The sequence below is a fragment of the Bos mutus genome, chromosome 6 (assembly GCF_027580195.1).
Source record: "Bos mutus isolate GX-2022 chromosome 6, NWIPB_WYAK_1.1, whole genome shotgun sequence".
Lineage (NCBI taxonomy): Eukaryota > Metazoa > Chordata > Mammalia > Artiodactyla > Bovidae > Bos > Bos mutus.
In genome coordinates this window covers 114,903,922-114,925,884 of record NC_091622.1, presented here as the reverse complement: position 1 = coordinate 114,925,884, position 21,963 = coordinate 114,903,922, and the positions used below count along the sequence as shown (strand labels likewise).

Sequence of the window (21,963 nt, the reverse complement as noted above, 5' to 3'; positions counted from 1 at the left end):
CTGTTTGAGTGACTGTCTGCAGGGCTACCCTCAGACCTCATAGAGCGAGTTTAAGAGACGCTGCCCTTCTTTCCCAGTCCACCGGAGGGCTGTAGAAAGCCAGTCGTCTGTTCACTCAGAGTTTGGTGGCATCTCCTATAAGATTCCCTGGCCCAGTGTTTTCTTTCTTCTTTCTGTATTGGCTCTGCTGGGCTTTTGTTGCTTCGTGGGCTCTTCTCTAGCTGTGGTCCCCGGGCTCTAGAGCACAGGCTCCGTAGTCATGGTTCCCGGCTTCGTTGCTGTGTGACGTGTGGGATCTTCCCAGATCAGGGATGAAACCCATGTCTCTTGCGTTGGCAGGCGGAGCCTTTACCGCTCAGCCGCCAGGGAAGCCCCCGGTGTCTTATTTACAGGATGATGTTTAACTACTGAGTCATTTTTTTAATAGTTTGGGACTTGTTGAGAATTCTGTTTCTTCTTGAGCTAGTTTAGGAAGCTACACTTTGGTGAATTTATCTGTCTACATGTCCACATTTATTGACAGAGCATCGTTCGTGCTGTTCTCTCTGCGTCTCATCTCACATGTATTGCTAGCTATTTCCTGTCAGCACTTGGAAGGTATTCCCCTGGCTTCCGTTCCTACTGTTGAGAAACCTGCTTTAAATGGAGTCGTGGGGCGTCCCTGGCGGCCCGGCCGTTAGGACTCCGCGTTTCTGATGCAGGGGCGCAGGTCCCATCCGTGGTTGTGAAAGTGAGATCATACAAGCCACGTGGCCAAAAAACAAATCGAATTGTGAATTCTGGTTCTTCTGACATCACTTCCCCTGTGATGCTCAGCGCTTGAGTGTTTGTCTCTGATGTGCTGTGGTCTCACTCAGGACGCGCAGGGGGGCCTCTCTGTCTCGTCGTGCCTGCTGTGTGCCGATCCCTGCTCGGCTTGGACGCTTGCTGGTGCCCGTGGCCATGGCAACTCAGGGTCCAGGCTCCTTCTCTGCAGAGCTTCCAGTGTCGCACAAGGCTTGGAGTCTGCCACAGACACTCTGTATCAGACTGCTCTGGCATCACAGCTCAGTTCAGTTCAGTCGCTCAGTCGTGTCCGACTCTGCGACCCCGTAGACTGAAGCTCGCCAGGCCTCCCTGTCCATCAACTCCTGGAGTTTACTCAAACTCATGTACACTGAGTCTGTGATGCCATCCAACCATCTCATCCTCTGTCGTCCCCTTCTCCTCCTGCCCTCAATCTTCCCAGCATCAGGGTCTTTTCAAATGAGTCAGCTCTTGGCATGAGGTGGCCAAAGTACTGGAGTTTCAGCTTCAGCATCAGTCCTTCCAATGAACACCCAGGGCTGATCTCCTTTAGGATGGACTGGTTGGATCTCCTTGCAGTCCGAGAGGCTCTCGAGAGTGTCACAAATGACACCCAAACTCGTGACACAGGCAGCCGTGTGCTCAGCTCACGACGCTGGGCCTGCTGGTCCCTGGCTTTGCTCACGGGGTGGTTCTCGTGGCCCGGGTTGTATGTGGGTCATCAGTGGGTCTTAGGCGGTTCTGTCCTTGGGGGCCGACTGGCTTTTGGCTGGGGTGGCAGGGTGACTGGGACACACATCTTTTGTCATCTGGTAGGCTACCTTGGGCCCATTCACATGGTGGAGGCCGGGCTCCAAAGAAACAGTGGGTGTGAGTGTTCCCGTTGCATCTCACTCGTCAAAGCCGGGGTAGACAGACACACTCCAACTCTCAGTGGAAGGAGGTTGCGTGTCAAGGGGCGTGCAGGCCAGAGACACTGTGGCGCTTTTTAATCTTACGTGCTCTCTGTACCCGTCTGCTGGGACTGCTGCAACAGAAGGCCACCGGTGGGGGAGTCACGCAGTAGACGTTGATTTTCTCCTGGTTCTGGGGGTGAAGTCAAGATCCAGTGAGGGGGGTTTCTGAGGAGACTCTCCTCCAGGCCTTCCTGCTGTGTCCTCACACGGCCTTGCCCCGTGCGCGTGCTGAGACACAGGCAGAAAGAGAGAGAGCAAGCTTCTCCCTCCACTTGAAAGGCCACAGTCCTATGGGGTCAGGGCCCCGCCCTTATGACCTCATTTGACCTTTGTTGCCTCCTTAGAGGTCCCAGCTCCAAACACAGTCACCTTGGGGCTAGGGCCTCAACAGGTGGATTAGCGGGCACGTAGGTGGGTCCATAACACCCTGTCTCACCACGGTGAATGAGGAGTGTGGGAGATTGCGGGGCTGGGAGGCGGTGGTCATCACTCCCGCCCGTGCTCCATTGGCCACCACTCCTTCATGTGGCCCCACCTCCCTGGGGGGAGCTGGGACCTGCAGAGGGGTGACTCAGGGAGTCACTCGGGTGGCGTCAGGTGGAGTGTTGCCACGATCAGCTGGTGCATGTTTTTCTCCAGCCTCACTGAGCACCTGGAGACACAAGACAAGGCGGCCTGTCCCCGGTCCCCGCACGCTCTCGTGTTTGTAAAACTCACGATCATTTTGAAAGACGCTCACACGCATCCTCTCATTCAGGTGAGTGCTCAGTCGCTCAGTCGCGTCTGACTCTGCCAGCCAGTGAACTGCAGCCCGCCAGGCTCCCCTGTCCATGGGATTCTCCAGGCAACAATACTGGAGTGGGTTGCCATTCCCTTCTCTGGGGGATCTTCCCGACCCAGGGATCGAACCCAGGCCTCCTGTACTGCAGGCAGATTCTTGACTGTCCGAGCCAGCAGGTCAGCCCTGTCCTTCAGGAGCTCATCATCACAACGTCAGGCTGGAAGAGGAAACAGGCCAGAGAAGTCGTGCGACAGTTAACGTTCATTGGGCTGTCGAGGGTCAGGTGCAGCGTCAGACGGCAGGTCCCGTGGCTGCAGAGCCACTGATGGGGTGACCGTGCCCTGTGGCCACAGGGTCTGGCCGTGGTGGCAGTGTCCTTGGCGGTGACGTCCAGCAGCAGCGCCGCGGCTGTGTGATCAGCCGGCTCTGACCCGTGATGGCGGTGGGCTTCTTGGAAGGCAGCAGCCGTGGCCCGTGGCTTTGGAGTCTGCCCGGGCAGTGGTGCAGAGCTGCAGTGGCGTCAGGTCTCTGGAGCGTGGCTGTGCCCCCGGCCTCCTGCAGGTCCTGCTGATCCCCGCCTGCCCTGGGTTCCACCTGAGGCCTAACGATCTTCCCACAGATTCCTTCCCGCTTCAGTGACCAGAGTCGGCTTCTGCCCCTTGCCACCAGCGACTCTGGCTGCCACGGCTGAGGGAACTGTCTGAGTCTGCTTAGGCAGCTATGACAGAAATACTGTAGACTGCGAGGCTGAAACAACAGATGCGGTTCTTAACAGTTGCTGAGGCCGGAAGTCAGAGATCAGGGTGCCAGCCTGGTTGGGGTCTGGGGTGGGGGCCCTCTTCCGGGCGTGCAGATGGCTGCCTCTGGCTGTGTCCTCAGAGTGGGTACGGAGAAAGATCACGTCTTCTTACGAGGATGCTAATCCAGTCCTGGGGATCCACCCTCATGACCTTATCACCCCCCAAACCCTACTTCTTCATACCATCCCCTTGGGGGTTGGCCTTCAACATGAATTTGGGGGGTGGGGACACATGCATTTGGTCCACAGCAGGAGCTTAGGAATGAGAGGCCAGGATCCCCCCGCCCCAGGTCCAGAGCGAGGCTGGAAGTTGGGCCTGCCTCTCAGTCGCCAGCGTTGCAGCGGGGGGGGCGATGGGCAGCCGTCTGTCCCCACAGCAGCCCGCGTTTTCTGGGGCCCATGTGGGAGCAGGTGCAGCTGCTGGGCGTGGCAGGAGCCTGGGTCTGGGCCAGTGCTGCGGAATGCGGCAGGGCACTGCCCCTCCCCGTGGGGATGAGCATGTGCCAGGCGCCTGGGGTGGCAGATGTGCTGGTGGCCACAGCCCCCCAGCGCCGCCTGGCTCGCTGCTGGCCGTCCTGGGCCAGCGGCTGGGGGGCCTGGGATGAGCGGGCAGCCGCCCTGCAGAGGCGGTGCCCCTGGAGGACGGGAGAGCGAGGCGCCTCCTGGGCCTGGGGTGACCCTGCTCCGCATCGCACCCTGGGCATGCATTCCCAGGACATTCGAACTGAGCTCATCGCCCCCCCCCAGGGCCCTGCCTTCTCAGATTCCCAGGGACAACGGGGACAGGGGTGCACAGAGAGGACAGACTTGGCCCTCTCTGTGCCCAGCATGGTGGTTGCTGAGCTGGGACCCCAGCCCAGCGGTCTTCCTGCCCACATGACCCCATGCCCTGCTCAGGGCTTAGCCAACGGAGGTCAGTCCTGGAGGTGCCTGTGGTTCTGAGTGTTAGATCCTTCTCCGTGAGAGGCAAGACCTGGACGGGATGACGACACGCACCCGCGTTCCTACCCGTGCGGATTTCAGGGTAACAGGACACCGCAGAGCCTTCCCCCCTCCTCCCGGCCAGATCCTCAGCCGCCTCAGGGTGGGACCCTGGCTGGGGCGCACTGCTTCTCTTTGCTTTTCAGAGCGCCGGCCTGTCTTTGCCACTGGCCCCAGGGCCTCGTCGACACTCCTAAAGGTGTGAGTGTTGGAGGTCGCCTCAGAAACGGGGGCTGACATCTGAGATGTGGACTCACCTGGGTTCCCAAAGAACTTGGGCGGCTGAGCAGGGGCTGTGGGTGGAAGGACGGAAACCCGAGGCTCAGAGCTCCCCCGCTGCAATGGGGGCTCTCTCACGGGCTTTTACGGAGCAGCCTGGAGGGACGGACCACCCCCGCTAGCAGCCAGTGGCAGCGCGTGCAGGCCCGGGACGACTCAAACTGGGGCACTGGCCCCACTAACCCCCGGCAGCAGTCCACATTGGGGTCCTTGCTGCCAGGGGACAGGAATGCCCTCCCCCATCCTCCTGCCTATGGAGCAGGGGTGGTCTGAGGGGTTGGAAGGGAGCAGGGAGCAGGCAGGAGAGCTGGGTTGGGGAGTGAGGCGACGTCCTGGCCAGAGGTCCGTGGTGTCCGGTGACAGCTCAGAGGTGGTGGGAAGGACAGGTGCGCGAGGGTGAGCCAGCTTAGAGGAAGGCACACTTGCAAACCGGGACCCACCCAGGGCGGATGCCTCTTCCGGTGGTCGTTGCCTGTGCTTTCGGAAGGAAGCGGGGCCCCCTCCCCCGCCCACCCCACTGGGGTGAGCAGGCCGGAGCCCCAGGGTCCGAGCTTCCGCAGCACGAGGTCCGGAGGGCAGGGCGCTCAGGTGGCCCCAGGTGCCGCGGGGGCGCATCGCCCAGGCGGGGCGCGGGTGGGGCAGGACCGGCGGGCTGGCACCTCGGCCCCGCCCGCCGCGCGCGCCGCCCCGCCCGCCGCCCCGCCGGCCGGCGCACGGCGCTCGCGGAGCTATTTTGAAAGTGACCCTGGGCTGGGCGGCCCGCGGGGCGGCGGGGAGAGGCGCGGCGGGGCGCGGGAACCATGACAGAAGATGACCGAGGCGGCGCTGGTGGAGGGCCAGGTCAAGCTGCGGGACGGCAAGAAGGTCGGGGCCGCGGCGGGCGCGGGGCGGGGCGGGCGCGGGCGGCGGCTCACGCTCTCTCTGTCCCCGCAGTGGAAGACTAGGTGGCTGGTGCTGCGCAAGCCTTCGCCGGTGGCAGGTGAGCGGGCGCGGGGTGCCGGCGCGGGGTCGGGGGCCCCGCGCGCGCGATCGGCCGCCGGCGGCCTCCTGCGTGCGCCCGGCAGGCCCGGAGCGCCGGCCAGCTCGCCCGAAATAGCCGGCAGCGGGCGCCCCGGGGCGAGGGCTGTAACCGGAGAGCGCCCCGGCCTCGGCCTGCGGGGACCCTCTTGGCGCCCCGACTCGGCCTGGAGCCCCGAAGTCGTCTCAGACCCCAGATCCCTGGGCCGACCCCCCTTGGCAGGAGGGCTGACAGTACCTCAGAGGGACCTGGGGGGGTTGGGGGAGCCGTGGAGACGGGAGGGCTGAAAGGGCAGGAGCCTGTTCTGGCCCCCTCCCCCATCGCGCCCCAGGGAGCATCCCAGAAAGTCCCGGCCCAGTGGGGACTGAGCTGTGTCACTGGCCCCAAATCCAGATGGGGTGTCAGGGCCATGTTGACCCCAGGCGCCGCCACCGCCCACCCCCCCAATCTTGCCCAGGTGGAGCTGAGGCTGGACCACCCAGGTGGGAACAGAGAAAGGGGAAAGCGGCCTCCTCTGGGGATGTGTCCTGGGAACCCCTGCAGGGCCAGTGCGCCCCCTGGGAGGAGGGCACGTGGAGCTGGGCATCTCCAGCCTCAGTCCTCAGCGAGCGGCGGCGACCCGGAGGCTCTGAGCCGGGTGGCTGCAGCTGTTCCCGGAGACAGGTGCCCTGGAGCCAGCCCAGGTCCCCGGGGGTCTGTGTGGGCTGCTGGGGGTGTGCGTGCACGCTGCCTCACACGTGCGAGGCTGTCGGTCTTCCGGCACACCTAGGGGTGCTGTCAGTTCCCAGGGAGCTCCCTTCCTCCATCCGTTGGCTGAGCCGGCTCTGGGAGCCGCACGGTTGTGGGGCAAGGGCCTGCGTTTGGCCTTGGACACGCTCCTCCTGCCTGGAACTCAGCATCTCCGCCAAGGGGGCCTGAGCCCCGCACCCCCTTCACTCAGCTCACCGGTCTTGCAGGCCCAGCCCCGTGCCTGGTGCTGGGGGACCCTAGTCCCGGGGAGCTCAAGGAGGCCTGGCGGGGCTAGGGGCCGGGAGACAGTGGAATCCTTGCAGTGGCCAGGCTGTGGGTGGCCGAGGTGGGGCACAGGCGGTGTTGATGGAGGGGGCAGGGGCCGGCTGGGGCCCGGGTGGGGGCTGCTTGCGGGGAGGCTGATGAGCTAGGGCCTGTGCGGGCCTCTGGGGAAGGTGACCCACCCGAGCACAGCCCCGGGCAGGCCTCGTCGCTCTTGCTGGGGCGGGTGGTGACGTGCAGCCCCTGGTGGTGGGTGTCATGTCCGTATCCTAGAGAGCTGGGTGAGGGCTGTGCCCTGGCCGGCCCCAGCAGGCACGCCTGTATACCGGGCCCTCTGGCAGCGGCTCCTCACCACCGCAGACTTAGAGTCTGTGAGTGGACTTGTGGTGGTCGCGCATGCGCAGCCCCATGGGAGGAGAGCATGCCACGGGCCTTAGGGGAAGGAAGAGCCGCCTCTCCAGGGTGTTAGGGCGGCGGAGCTGGAGGGGACGTCCCCAGAGAAGAGGGTTAGGCACTCCAGGCAGGACCTTGCCCGGGGACTGGGCGGGAGAGGACTGGGCGGGAGGACGGTCCACGTGGCCCCTCTGGGTTGCTGTCTGTCCTGAGCCCTGCACCCCACGTCCTGGTCCTCAGAGTCTCGGGACCCCCACTGTGGTCCCCCATTCGGCCCGAGGATCTGTCCCCACTCCCGTCTCTCCTCCCTGGCCCTTAGCCGGTGAGCCAGCCCCTCTCCGGCTTGCTGGGGGCCTGGCTGTGAGGGGTGCAGCTGCCTGGTCCCCCTTATCCTGAAGACCGGCTCCCTCGGTGGACCTGAGTTGGGGGCAGGCCCTTGCATGTGGGAGTCTCACCGCGGAGACTCCCCAGATCCCAGCTGCAGCAGAGGGGAGCCTGGGGACGGGAGGAGGGGCCACCCTGCCTACTCTTCGTGAAGACCCCAGGGCTCTTGCTTTTAGAAATCGTTTCCCTGCCAGGTGGGCCCAAGGGGAGCAGTAGGGGGTGTTGGAGGCTCTGGGCAGGCGGAGGGCACAGAGGGCCCCTCTCCACTTGGCCCCTGCTTTGCTGCTTGCGCTTTGTTTTAGCCAAGACCACTTATGCTCGTAATAAAGTTTAGGGAATCAGAGGGAGGGGAACGACTATGGGAAGAGGGGACGGGCTTTACTGAAGCTTCAGTGAGAACTGCCCTCGGGGGTCCCCACCTCTGTCCTGGCCTGAGAATTCCTGTCCGGGTCCTTTCGCCGGGCCAAGCCCCCATGAGAGGAGGGTGGTGTGGCCCACCCCAGCTGACCCTGGGCAGCCTCTCTCTGCGCCTCCCTGGGTCGAGGCTCAGGATGGTGGGAGATGGTCTCTCCCGTGGTTGAGCTCTGGAGGGCGGCCCACCCATGGGCGAGGCGTGCAGAGGGTCGCGAGCAGCCAGGGCAGCTCCCTGGGCACCGGCTCCGAGGGCCCTGCTTCAGGGACTCCCGTGTCGCTGCTGGGGCCGCGTTATTCTGCCCAGAAAAGCCGGCAGGAGGGACCCTGAGTCCTGGAGCTGGCAGGGCCTTGTAGACAGCAGGCTGAGACCTGGTGACCCAAGGGCTCTGGCCCTGGATGAGTGGGTGTGGTCTCCTGACCCCTCCCCCGACCCCATGTGCTCTGCCCTTTGGCCAGCAGGCAGTCCACGCCACTCCTGTCCTGGGGAGGGCTGGTCTAGTGCTCCCCCTGCCGTCTACGCTCCCTCCTGGTGCTGAGTTCCTGGAGGGCAGGGACCCTGACTTAGCCTCACAGGTGATGCTGGGGCTAGGGCCTGCCAGGGGACACAGGCTGGGAGCCCAGCTGCTCTCAGCAACACCTGGGTCCTGCAGACAAACCCAGGAACGGGGTCCTCAGGGCACGTGCCCCCTAAGTCTCCATACCACCGGCCTCTGTCCCACCCCATGCAGTGGCAGCCCTGCTGAGGCGGGCATGTTTGAAGACGAGAGGACTCTCAGGTGGTGACGCCCAGGAGGATCCTGCTCTGGTCCCACCTTCTGGCCTGAGATCGGCCATGTCCCCCAGAAATGGGTGTCCTATCTCAGTCCTGGGGTTGGGCCAGCCCCCAAGCACAGGCTAAGGGTGGAGACCAGCCCTCTGGTCCCCGTGGACCCTTGACACGGAGGGCCAGGCTTCCTGCAGCCCCTGGGTCCAACCAGGAGTCAGAGCACCCCGGGTCAGGTCTGGCTGCTGCTCTGACCAATTGCATGATGAGAATGAGTCCTCACTGGGCTTGCAGGGTAGTCCCTGCAGAGGGTGGATGGGCAGCGGGTTTGCAGGGGCCCAGGGCCCTGACTGCTCCTGCTGCCGCCTGTGTGCTGAGGCTGCGAAGCCCCTGGAGCCCCACGAAGCCCCTGGTGCCCCGCGAAGCTCCCTGGTGCCCCGCAAAGCCCCCTGGATCCCCGCGAAGCCCCCTGGAGCCCTGCGAAGCCCCCTGGAGCCCTGCGAAGCCCCCTGGTGCCCCGCGAAGCCCCGTGGCATCCTGCACACACACACACGGTGGGGCACTCTCCCCCTGAATTGGATCAGCAGCAGGCCTGGGCCTGTGTGTCAGGAGGCCGGTGGGTCAGGTGGCCCGGGGCCCCGGCAGGCAGGCCTGGTCAGCAGCCCCCAGCCCCAGCCCTTGGGCGGCCCCTGGGGCTGTTGCCCAGCAGCTCTGCGGAAGGCACAGCCCAAGGTCACCATGACCAATGAGCACTGAGCCCCACAGCGCTGCTCCGGCCGTGTCCCCGTGGGTGGGCGTCCGCCTCGTCTCCCCTGCCGGTTCCGTCCTCCCTGCCGGCCCCCCACCCCCATGAGGCCCGGAGGCCTGCGGCTTCCCGGCTGCCCTCCCAGGCGCTCAGCCCCGGGCCGTAAACGCCTCCGGGTGCCCATGACTCTCGTGGTTATTTTTACATCTTCAGGCGCCGTGTCCAGCTGCCTGCGTGCAGGCCGCCTGGCGTCCCTTGGGCCTCTTGGGCTCATGTGTCTGTGACAGAAACCCCACCCCGCCTGGCTGCCCCCTCCTCTCCCTAGGTCCCCCCCGCCCCCATCCAGAATCATCCTCTTCTTTCTTTTCCCTCAGCCCTTCCTCTGCCCACCAAGGGGTCCCATGAGCTGGCCGGCCTCTGGCAGGGGGCAGGCCCTGCCAGCTGTCACTGTGGTTACTACAGAGCCTGAGCCCCCTTTCCTCTGCCCAGCCTAGCCAGCAGCTCCCCTGGCCGGGACAGCTTTGCTGTTGTGCTGTGCCCACTCTCCACACGCAGCCAGCCTGGGCCCTGTTTGATGACAGCTCTCAGGCTCCCGTGAGCTGGGATGAGGCCTCGGCCTGGCTCAGCAGGCCCACCTGGCTGGACCCCACCTACATCTCAGATGGCTCTTCCCCACCCACATGTTGGCCTCTGGGCTTCTGCACTGGCTGTTCCCTCTGGCACAGTGCTGTTCCCTGCGTGCTGCCGGGCTGGTGCCTTTCATCCCTCGGGAGTCTGTGTCCCGTTTGGGAGGCCCATGAACAGCTGCTGTCATCAGGTGCCCGCTCCGGGCCCCTGAAGAGCACGTCCTTAGGGTTTGCCCCTGGCTGGGCTCAGTGCAGGCTGGTGTAGGAGACCAGGGTGGGTGCGCGTGGTCCATAGGCAGACCCTCCCCAGTGTTTGGCGGTGATGGGACGGTGTCCGGCTCCCGGCCGAGGTCCCTGCTGGCTGGCCTGTGGCTGAGGGCCTCTGCGTGCCCGGCCAAGGCTGTGTTAGTGCCTCAACTCTGCGGAGCTCTCATTTGAAAGTAGAGGCTCTATGAGCTGAGTGGGGGGTCTCTGGTCACAGGCGTGGGGCTTGGACCAGTCAGGTGGTCCCCACCACAGTGCCCACGCACAGAGTACGTGTGTGTGTGTGCGTGCATGCGAGCAGGTGTGCGTGAGCACGCAGGCATGTGTGACCGGGTGTGTGTGTGTGTGTGTGTGTGTGGACCACCTCGTTTCATCTTCCCACTTCGGTGACGGCCCCTCTCTGCCTGCCTTCAGCACGACCACTCTGGTCCGCTCCACCCCCTGCCCGAGCCGCCCCTTCCAGGCCGCCCTCCAGGCCCCGTGGGAGGCTTCAGCTCCCGCCCCCGGGGTCCCAGTGGCTCCAGGCCCGGTGGCCGCCTGGCTGAGGCTGGCTGCTGTGAGCGGGGCCCTTGGGCCCACGGAGCCTGGCATGGAGATGAAGGGTGGGAAGGCTGGCGGTGCTCCCTCACTGGTGACCGGGAGACCTTGCTGAGGGACCGGCCTCACTTGTGGGGCCTCGTGTGAGGGGTGCAGCCCTGGGTGCTCACGGCAGGGGGCCCGGGTCGGGCTGAGCAGCTGCTGCGGGCCCCCGCGTCCTCCACGCGGTGTGTCCCGGGCCGGCGGGCCGCTGCCCCTGGAGGCTCGGGCGCTCACCCGGGTGCAGAGCAGCTCTGAGACCCGCTTCGTCTCAGGTCCCAGACCTGAGAATTGCCGTTGCCCTGGTGCCTGTTCCTTCCACAGCTTTTCACTAAGCAGCACTCTCTACAGGATGGGTTTTAAAGACAGGACCCCTTTATGGCTGGAGCAATGGGAGGGGAGGGGCAGGGCAGCTGCCAGCCCGGGGCCCCTCCCGGCCCCACGCTTGCCGCCCCTCTCCTGGGCCGCGTCCTGCGCCAGCTCGTGGGAGACCACGGCGGGGTCTGGAGGTGACTCCTCCGGCCGCCACCGTCACTGGGCTGTGACTGCGGGCAGCTTCCACTGGGCAGAAGGTGGGGCTCGGCACACAGACGTGTCCGCTCCCCGCCGCCATTTACGTTCATACTGAAAAAGGAGACAGTGACCGGCCTGGTGTCTCAGTTCCTGGGGCTGAGGTAGCAAAGCATCGCAAACCCAGGGGCTCGAGACGAGAGGTGTGCTCTCTCCCCGTCCTGGAGCCTGGAAGCCCACACTCAAGGTGTCGGCAGGGCCACGTGCTTCGCGAAGGCGCTGGGGAGCGCTCTCCCGCATGCTCGGGCTCCTGCACTCATGGGCACGTCGCTCCGTGACTTGTCTTCTCATGGCCTCTCTGTGTGTCTGTGTCCCCCCTCCCGTCTCTTACGAGGACACTCATCTTTAGATTTGGGGCCCCCTTGGACAATCCATCGAGATCTTTAACCTGACCACATCTGCACAGACCCTTTCTCCAAACGAGGGCGTGTCTGCAGGTTCTGGGAGTCAGGACGTGGACACGTTTTTTTGAGGGGGTCCTCATTTACCCTGCCACAGACAGGCGAGGGCACGAGTCTATTCTCAAATCTCTGTAAGGAGTAGGCTGTGAGCTGATTTCAGATAGAGCCCGGATCCAGGAAGACTGGGTAGGCCGGGAGAAAAGGGTTTTGGGGACAGATGTTGGCTCTGCCACACAGAGCCAAACCAGCCTTGCAAGGGCAGGCGTCCTCCTCCTGTGATAGTGGGAGGCATCAGGGAGCCGTGGGGCAGCCCAGGGGCCCTTGTGGCAAGCTGAATTCCAGACCACGAATTGGAAAATCCGGGGCCTGAGCCAAATCCGCCCGTCTCTTGCTTCTGTGATGAAGTTTTGTCATAACACAGTCATACACGTGTGTGTGGTCTCTGGCTGCTTTTGCAGTTAAGAAGCTGTGACGGGGACTTCCTGGGTGGTCGAGTGGCTAAGACTCCATGCTCCCAATGCAGGAGGTGCAGGTTCGATCCCTGATTGGGAAACTAGCTCCCACAGGCTGCAATGAAAGATCCTGCAGATCCTGCCTGCCGCTGCGAAGACCAAAACCCCCTGGGCTGCAGCTAAGACCCGGCACAGCCAAATAAATAAATAGTGAACAGAAAAAACTGACAGAGACTGCGTGCCCCACGCAGTGGAATATAGTTACTGTCTGACTCTTCACAGGAAAGTTTACAGACCCTGCTCTTGGCTACATTATAGGGAGCATAGCTCCTAGAAACAAAGGAGGTGACAGGCTTGCCCTGCCTTTGCTGGTCAGGCCACGACCGAAGCAAACAGTCGTTCCTGAGATAGAAGGGCCTCTCCCTCATCGGTGCTGGGTGACCGGACTGTCACAGTAGAAGAGCACCGCCTTCGCGAGCTTGCCTCCCAGGGTGGGGGGCGGGCAGACGGGAGACGGGACGGCCAGCCGCACGGCGACACCCACGGGAGAGGCCGGTCTTCCCGGGGGTAGGAGCGGCAGGACGTGCTTGGCGTGTCTGGGGAGCAGCCTGGTGTGGGTGACAGGGCTGTGCGCACGCTGGGCTCCCGTCCGTGGTCACCCCCGTGTCCACGCGCTTCTTTGCTGGGAGTCTCTCTGTGTTCATGGCCTCCCAAGGCTTTCTCCTCTTGAGCCTCTGGTGACACCTGGGGGGCATTTCCATAACAACACGTGCCCTTTGTGCCTCCTGAGTGACTAATTTCTCTCTGGGCCGGGCCACGCGTTTCCAAGGGAGCTGTGTTCTGGAGAGAACATGCCCGAACCCTCGGGTGGCAGGTGGGTTTCCGTGGGCTCTGGGGTTCTGTGTATTCCCCTGGGGTGGGCAGGTGGATTTCCGTGGGCTCTAGGGTTCTGTGTATTCCCCTGAGAATGAAAACATCCTTGCTTTTTTTTTTTTTTTCTGACATAAGCATTTCAAACGCTAGGGACAGGGTCTCAGATAGGAAGCGGAGCCCCCATCGCAGGCTTTGGAGACTTGTTAATAGGGGCTTGTCGGAGCCAGCCCGTCCTGCAGGCTGGGGTCCAGTCTGCCTGTGGGTGCGTCCCCACCTGACCGCAGCGGTGTGCACGTCCGACACGCCGCCCGCCCTCTGTCTTCACGGGGCAGGGGTTGACGGGCAGGCAGGAGGCGCCACCTTGGTCTCCTTCTGCTGGCCAAGCTGAGTGTGGAGTCAGGCTCTGGGGTCCGGGTGTCCCTTGGGTCTGCAGGGAGGTGTTTCCAGTGTTGGGTGGGGCGGGGAAGTGCTCCATCCCGAGAGGTCCTCCAGTGCCCACCCCCAGCCCTCTCCTGCCCCAACGAGGGGGCTGGTTCACTGAGCTCAGGGCCACCTCGCACTCCAGGGTCTCGGTGTTCGCATCAGGCCCGGGACCCTCACCCTCAGCAGAAACTGGGTGTGGCCAGGCGGGGCGCGCCTGCACTCAGGAGGGACATGGAGGCCCGGACCCAGGGCGGCTCGCCAGGGCCACGCAGGTGGCTCAGTGCCGTGTTTGTGTTTGGAGCGGCGTCCCCCCAGGGCCGGGGCAGGGTGCAGGCCCCAGCTGGGGGCCCCGGGCCGGGTGGGTGGGTCCTCACCAGGGAGTGTCCCAAGCCCACTTCTGCCCGCGTGGCCCGTGGCCGTGTGGGGTGGGGGTACCTTTTGCACATGAGGGTCTTGAGGCTCAGGGTGCCCGGGGCTTGCTGGGGGCCGGCCGTACCTGGAGCCTGGGTCTCTGGGGTGCGGCGGGGTGGTGCCGGGCACTCGGGGCAGTGGCCGCACTGACCCCCACCCCCACGCCCCCCGCAGACTGCCTGCTGATGCTGGCCTACAAGGACAAGTCGGAGCGCGCCAAGGGGCTTCGGGAGCGTAGCAGCCTGACGCTGGAGGACATCTGCGGGCTGGAGCCCGGCCTGCCCTACGAGGGCCTGGCCCACACGCTGGCCATCGTCTGTCTGTCGCAGGCCGTCATGCTGGGCTTCGACAGCCGCGAGGCCATGTGTGCCTGGGACGCCCGGATCCGCTACGCGCTGGGCGAGGGTGAGTGCGCCCAGAGCCTACGGGGACGGTCTCTTCCTGCCCTCAGGGGTCCCCGGGGGTCTCACTGCTGGGCTGCAGAGGCTGGGTCATGACTCCCAGTGCCTGCTGAGCGCCCTCTGGTCAGCCGTGATTGGGGCGATGGTGGGTTCACAGGGGAGATGCCTCTTGAGCTCCCGAACTTGGCCACATCCATATGACCTGGGGGCCTTTAGCCCAAGCGGGTGGCCGCCTGACTCCGGAGCCTCGGGGAGGAGGAGCCAGCCCCCCTGAGCCCCACAAGGGGGGTGCAGGGTACAGGATGGGGTGCTCTCGGGAGAAGGGCAAGACCCAGCCCCCCCACATGCCCACCCGGCTGGTCAAGCAGAGGCAGGCCGGCCCCCAGCTGCGTCGTCAGAACCCACGGCTGGCATCTTTCATCCGCGCAGCTAGCTCACAGTGCTGCGTCGGCTGCGGGCAGGTTGTGCGTGTGTGTGCATGGGCACGTGCGTGTGTGTGGGCACGTGTGTGTGTGTGGGCACACGTGTGTGTTCTCTCAGGTCCTCGCACATCACAGTTCACTGCAGGATGCCAAGTGTAGCTCCCTGTGCGGGTCCAGTAGGACCGTGTCACTTACCCAACGTGCACGAAGCGCTGTGTGTGTTCAGTCCCAAAGCCCCGCGTTATCTCAAAAGCTGTGATGTTTTAACACAATATTTAAACAGTTAAAAATGAAAGCTCGAAGCCCACGATGAACAGAAATGGCAAAGTCTAAAGCGGAGCTGGTCTGTGAGCCGTCTTTAAACCTTCCCGTCCGCACCTTCCCCAATGCCACAGCCAGCCTGGGCTTTATTTAAGCTGTTTCACTCACCATGGACTTTTTGCACTGATTTTTGTTGTTTAAATCATCGTTAAAATATCACTGATCTTGGCCCCTGTTTTGCACCCTGAGTAAGGGGCCTCACTCACCTCAGCCCAGCCCAGCTAGGGGTCAGCGGCTCGTCCCTCCTCCGGGAGCCCCCAGATCAGGCGTCTAGGGTGGGGGATGTGTGGAGGCCCAGTGAGGGGGCGCAGGGGCAGGAGGGAAGAGCCTCTTCCAGAAAGTTCTCCCGTCGGGGTTCCTGCCAGTTCAGCCTGGCTCAGCGTGTGACTCCACTTCTGCTAGGGTTGGGGGTGGGGGAGTGGGCAGGGGCCTGGTGCAAGGCAGCCGGTGCCCTGTCCTGGCACCTTAAATAGAAATCACCAGGACATGGTGATGGGTTGCTGACCCCTGGCCCCCTGGGGCCAGGCTATGAGGGTCCTTGCCCAGGGGCTGCTGCCCACCACGGGGGCTTGGGTGGGCTCAGGGCGGGAGGAGGAGGCAGGGCTGGGGCTGGCCCCTCAGCTTCGGGGTGGACACGGGGCCGATGGGCACCAGCCAGGAGGCTGCCGTCCGCTCCTGGGCCTGGCTGCTCTGGGATGCACCCCTCTTCCAAGGTCCTTCCGAGGCTAGGGGGCGCCTTGTGAGAACAGAAGAGCTCACCACTGCCCTCCTGAGGGGCTTCAGGGGCAAAGGGCTGAGCCTGAGGTGGAGAGGAGGTCTCGGGGAGCTAATAGTCATGCTCAGCGCCGGGAAGACCCTCTCACTGGAGCGGGGAGGGCCTGGGGTTTCCTGCATGTCCCCGCGGCCAGGCTGGGACTCTCCAGAAGGGGCCGGAGGCTGGGCCTCCTAGGCCTCTGTGTTCCCATCTTTGGAATGGGACCACAGCAGCTGCGCTGTGTGGGGGGCGGGGTTTCTCAGAGGAGGCGCCCAAGGCCTCAGACTTACCAGCCATGGCCTGTGTGCTTCTCCCGGAGCTTGCTGGGGTTGGTCCAGCCTTGTTAGGGTGGGAGGTGGGGGCGATCAGGGCGGGCTCCCTGAGGACGGGACAGAGCGGGGCCATGGCACCGAGTGGCCCTGCCCTCGGGAGCTGACACCTGGGCTCGTGCTTCCTGGCCGCCGTCCGCTCCCAGCAACACCCTGTCGCCCCCGCCCCGCCCCAGTGCACAGGTTCCCCGTGATCGTGGCTCCGGGCACCAAGCTGGAGAGCGGCCCCGCCACCCTGCACCTCTGCAACGACATCCTTGTGGTGGCCAGGGACGTCCCCCCAGCCGTGGCGGGGCAGTGGAAGCTGTCAGACCTCCGGCGCTACGGGGCCGTGCCCAACGGGTTCATCTTTGAAGGCGGGACCAGGTGTGGATTCTGTAAGTACAGGCGTGGGCCGCGGGCTTGCTGGCCGGGCCGTGGCCCCAGAGCCAGCCCTCCCGCTTGCCCTGGCCTCTCTCGGGCCCGCAGCGGCCTGCGGTCTCAAAGAGACTGACGCTTAGCCCCCAGCCCAGACCCTGCGCTTCTGGCCGGAGGCAGGGGCTTGGGGGCTGCGAGCGGCACCCTCCCGAACAAAGTCGGTGCAGGGCCGCCCGGGGGGCGGTTCAGGGCCCGGTCACAGGGCTTCAGAGCCGCTCAGCCAGGAAAAAAAGAGAACAGACGTGTCCACTGAGGCTATGCTTAGCAGACGCATCGGCTCCGTGGGCCCTGAGCCCCCCACCCAGGCCGATATCAGCGATGAGGGCTGAATGCGGGGGCCCACCAGTGAGGCTGGGGGGCCCCCAGGGCCGAGGTGGCGTCCAAGGCCAGGTGAGCGCTGCAGGGAGCTGGCCTCCAGCTGGGAGAACGCACAGGCCCTCGGGTGGAGAGTTTGGGGTGCAGGGCAGCGGGGGGTGTGTTCTAGCGCCCCAGCCCGCTGTTCTCCCAGTGGAGGGGGCCACTGTGGGCCTGTGCTTGCTGTGGGGGCGGGGGACAGTCCCTCCGCTCCTCTGTCCGGAGGGTCCAAGCCTGTCTGTGGCCACCCCGGGCTGTTGTCCTGCCGAGTGCTGCCTGCTGGGCCGCCTCGATGACCACGGTCGCTGAGCTGGGCTGGAGGGTGCGGCCTGGGTAGGGGCTGTGCCTAACAAATTTGGTCAGCCCAAGACCCCAGACGCTGGTGGGGAGTCACAGACTCCTCCCTCGTGTGGAGGGCGATCGGGGCTCTGAGCTGGAGGCTACCTCTCTCCACCTCCCCCCCACCCTCTTAGAGAAGCACAGATCGCTCCCCAACCCACAGCCCCTGGAGAGGACAGAGCCGGCCAGGGGCGCCCACAGGGCCCGGCGTGCACTCAGTGTGGTCAGCGGGAGGGGGTGCCCCCCGCCCCGCCTGCACTCGGGAGCTCGATCATGCCCGGATTTCTCTGGGTACAGGGAACACACTTGAGAACATGGTCATACTGGAGGCTGGGCCTAAGGCCCTCATTCCGCAAGGGTGGGGGGTTGTGAGGCAGGACGGTTCCGACGGGGAGCTGGGTGGACAGGTGAACAAGCAGGTGGGAGCTGCAGCTGAGACAGCCGGCTGCCTGCAGCCCCTGGATTTCGTGCTGATGGCTCGTCCTGGGCTCCAGGGAGGTTAGACGCTCTGAGATGCTGCAGAGAGGTGGGGAGGGGTGACGTGGCGGAGGTGCAGGCGGGCTGGGGGAGTGGGTGCTGTGGCATGGTGGCCCTGGGCTGGCAGGGGGGCCACAGCCGGAGTCGGAAGGCCTTGCACGAGGCTTGGCCCGTGCGTTTTCCTGCCCGGGGGTTTCGAGCAGGAAGGAGAGGTGAGCGCAGCTGTTGGCCTGTCCGCCCAGGGCTGGCGGGGAAGGCCCGCCCGGGTTGCCGTCCAGAGTCCTCTCCGCTGGACCTTAGAGGTGCCGGCAGTGGGTGGGTAGGGGCCCTGGCCCTGCTCCGACCCCCTCCCAGGCTGCAGCGCACCTGGTGTGTGTGACCGCCCTTCCCTCCTGAGAAGGCAGGGGCCCTGGAGCTGCTGGGGGCCCCAGTGGGACAGAGACCAGCGTCCTGGCTGGACTAGTGGGACTCCCGGGGCCGAGACTCGGGCGGGTGGCCTGTGGCTGCCGTGAGGACTGGGGTGCAGGCCGCGGCTGGCGCTGGTGTGTGCCCTCGAGCGGGGGCAGCCGGGAGGACCGGTTCCTTGGAGACTGTTTTATTTGCCCGGACGTAATGTAATAGAGTCCGCTGGATGTTTTTCCACCAGAGACCTCAGAGTTTAAAATTCCAGCTCTTGGTGTGGGTGGGCTCCTTCTCCGACCGTCGACGATTCCAGGCATCAGAAGTCTCAGGGCTTCCTGGGAGGGCGGAAGCTGCAACTCAGGCTGCTGAGTCCTGTCCCGGGCAGGCAGGCCAACAGCGTGAACCGTGGCTGGCCACCCTGGGGCTTCTGTGCAAGGCCCGAGTTTGGGCCTTGGGCCCTGGGCGGGCCCGGCAGGTCTGCCCGGACCCAAGAGCTCCAGGGCGGGTTCTCCCTCCCACAGAAAGTCCCTCCTGGGGGTCCTCCTCTCCCCTCCAGACTCTCTGGAGGCCCCTGGCCAGCGCTGGCCAGAGAACACGGTGGGCGCAGCGGGTGGCTGGGCCAGCCTTTCCCGACACTCTGCCACCCGGCGGGTCCCACGGGGCACAGTTCTCCAGGGACACGACCCTCTGCCCCTGGCAGGGGCCACGGCTCTGCCGGTTTGTAGACTGTCACCAGCTCGGGTGACTCAAAGCCGGGTGAGCAGGGACCGTGCAGCCCTGTGTGCGTGGTCAGAGCAGCAGTCCACTCAGGACGCGGGCCTCCTGGGAGGAGGGTGGCTGGTTCAGCTCCGGGGGCCACGTAGCGAATGACCGCATCCCACGCCTGAGAACAGCACAATCTGCCCTTCACCGTTCTGTCCAAATCAAGCTTGGCCGGGGCTGGGCGGGTCCTCCCCGCCTGTTCCAGTCCCCAGGGGTCCCAAGTGTTCCCAGGCTTGTGGCCACATCCCTCCTGTCTGCTCTGGCTTCACGAGGTCCCACTTCACGTGGGACACAGGTCATTGGAGTCAAGGCCCCTCGACACTCAGGAGGGTCTGAGAGCCTTCACTTGGGCACACCTGCAGAGAGCCTTTTCCAGATAAGGGCCCAGTCCCAGGCTACAGGATGTGAGCCTATTCTTTGGGGCCACCATCCAGCCCATGACATCACCACCCCAACTCTGAAGGTGTCAGAATTCAGATCTCAGTGAGCCTGTGGGCCCTGAGTTGGAGCAGGGGTTAGAGTCACCAGAAGGCTCTGGAAGGTTCTGGATGAAGGAATTAACATCTCCTGCCTGGCCCCTGGGCCCTAGAGCCACGCGCCCCAGACCACTCCGGAGAGCAGCGACGGGACCCTGGCCCCTCACCCGCACTGAGACACCAGTGACTGGCTGTCAAGAGAGGGCCCTGGGGAGTGTGGGGAGGGGTCAGCACCCTCTGGGTGTCGGGGAGGAGTTAGGGGAGGGGGCTCCGTGTGGCTCTGGGTACCCCATGGGTGGACGTGTTCTTTCTGTGGCCTCCACATGGACGGCAGCCTGATGAGATTCTTTGAACAGGAGCCCGAGGTCTCTGTCTCTGGGGTGATCACGGTGATATGTTTAGGGCTCCCAGGCAGGGGCAGGGCATGCAGATGAGGGTGGCACAGAGATTTGGGGCACCCTTCACCCATGACAGGCTCAGCCTCAGGGAGAGTGGTGGACCCAGGGGAGGGGGGGCGGGCGTCCTGCCAGAGCCAGGAAGGCTTTGGGGAGGTCTGGGGGGCATTTGCACAGGGCCTAAGGGGGAGTGGAAGCTTCTAGGACAGGGGCCAGGGGAAGCCCCTGTCTCTCACGTTGGCAGGTCCTGTCAAGGACACTTCCGAGGCGTTTCCACTCCCGCGTGAGCCGGCTGCGGCCCCAAGGATCAGGGTCCTTGACTGTGGAGGGACTCCACGGGTACTGGACGGCAGAGTCCGAGGCTGGCGCCCAGGCCTCTGCCCGCGGCTCCACCTCTCCTCCTCCCGGCTCCTGGGGTCCAGCCCATCCTGTTGGCCCCTTGGGGAGCAGCGAGCGTTGTAAATCATTTTTATAAAGTGAGTGTTCAATTCAGTCCAGTTCGGTCGCTCAGTCGTGTCCAACTTTTTGCAGCCCCATGAACCGCAGCACACCAGGCTTCCCTATCCATCTCCAACTCCAGGAGCTTACTCAAGCTCATGTCCATTGAGTTGGTGAAGCCATCCAACCATCTCATCCTCTATCATCCCCTTCTCCTCCAGCCCTCAATCTTCCCCAGCATCAGGGCTTTTTCCAGTGAGTCAGTTCTCTGCATCAGGTGGCCAAAGTATTGGAGTTTCAGCTTCAGCATCAGTCCTTCCAGTGAATATTTAGGACTGATCTCCTTTAGGATGGACTGGTTGGATCTCCTTGCAGTTCAACGGACTCTCAAGAGTCTTCTCCAAAACCATAGCTCGAAAGCATCAATTCTTCATGGATATATAAGTGAGTATAGTGAATATATATATATATGTAACCAAGTATAGTGAAGCTCCAATACTCTGGCCACCTGATGCGAAGAGCCAACTCATTGGAAAAGACCCTGATGCTGGGAAAGATTGAAGGCAGGAGGAGAAGGGGATGACAGAGGATGAGATGGTTGGATGGCATCTCTGACTCGATGGACATGAGTGTGAGCAAACTCCAGGAGATAGTGGAGGACAGTTTATGGGGTCACAAATAGCTGGGCGTGGCTTAGCGACTGAACAACGAGAACAAGCAAGTGGGCACAGGGGGATGCTCCGGAGTAGGAGAGACCGCCGTGCTCGCGTGTCCAGCGCCGAACAGCCCTCGGCCGCCTCTGGTGGGCGTTGTGGTCCAGATGCTGGTCTTGCTGGAGCTGCTGGAGCCGTGGTCTCCAGCCTGAGAGTCTGGAGGAGGGGGGAATGTGTTCAGGGGATTCTCTGTGCCTGGCCCTGGGTGCAGGGTTGGAGTGGGGAGCCCATGCTGCGCCGCGAAGGCTCAGGCTATGTGAGAAGACAAGGACGTTCAGAGTCCTCAGGGGTGCGAGGGGAGCCTGGAAGGGCCACAGGCTGGGGAGGCTGGGGAGGCCCTCACGGGCTGAGCCTGAATACGGCCTCTGCAGGTTAAATAGGAGTTCAACTGAGCCTGGCTGCTGAAGGTAGGGTAGAGTGGAGGGAAGAGAAAAGGGGTTCCAGACAGACATTAGCGTGGCTGGTGGCAGGAACAGTGTGTGGGGGGACCCTGGTAGAGTGGCAGAGGTGAGGTCAAAGGTGGAAGCCGTGTCCCGGTTACGGGAGGCCCTGGAGGCTGGACCAGAGCTGGGCTGTGTTCCTAGGGTAGCAGGGAGCCCTGGAAGGTGCTGGAGCGGGATGGTGCCAGCAGCAAGCCTGTCGAGGGTGGTGGCTTTGGCCCCAGAGTGCTGGGAGGAGGGAGGCGGGGTGTGAGGAGGCTGGGGGCGGGGCCTGCAGGTTCAGGAGCCTTAGGAAGGGGGTGGGAGGAGGGCCGGCTAGGGTGGGTGGCGAGGACACCGAGCGGAGGGTCTGCGGAGGTGGGCCTGGGCTGAGCTCCCGGGCTCGGCCCATGGGAGGGGAAGGCCCCCAGACAGGGTTCAGAGCCCGTCCAGAGCCAGATCAGGTTTACCCGGAGGCGGAGTCTCCCTTTGGGTCTAGAGCCCCCGTCACACTTTGGACAGACTTGCGGTCGATTTCAGCCCTCTGCCCCGAGGTCTGTGCTCTCCAGGCCTGAGTCGGAGCGGGATCTGCCACCTTTCTGCAGCCCACAATGGCATGTGCAGCCGGGGACGGTTCT

At 64.1% G+C, this 21,963-nt stretch overlaps 1 protein-coding gene across 5 annotated transcripts in view; it reads left to right on the top strand.

The window, feature by feature from the left end:
• The first annotated feature begins 5,036 nt into the window (after nt 1–5,036).
• Nucleotides 5,037–21,963, top strand: part of DOK7 (docking protein 7) — a 33,810-nt gene continuing 16,883 nt past the window's right edge. Inside the window, exons 1-4 of one of the 5 annotated variants that reach the window (XM_070372779.1) lie at nt 5,037–5,446; nt 5,516–5,561; nt 14,081–14,311; nt 16,310–16,510. In XM_070372779.1, the coding sequence (XP_070228880.1) occupies nt 5,393–5,446; nt 5,516–5,561; nt 14,081–14,311; nt 16,310–16,510 (532 nt within the window). In that variant the 5' untranslated portion in view covers nt 5,037–5,392. The remainder of the gene's footprint in view (nt 5,447–5,515; nt 5,562–14,080; nt 14,312–16,309; nt 16,511–21,963) is intronic. The other 4 variants (XM_070372780.1, XM_070372778.1, XM_070372777.1 and 1 more) reach the window with 4 other exon arrangements.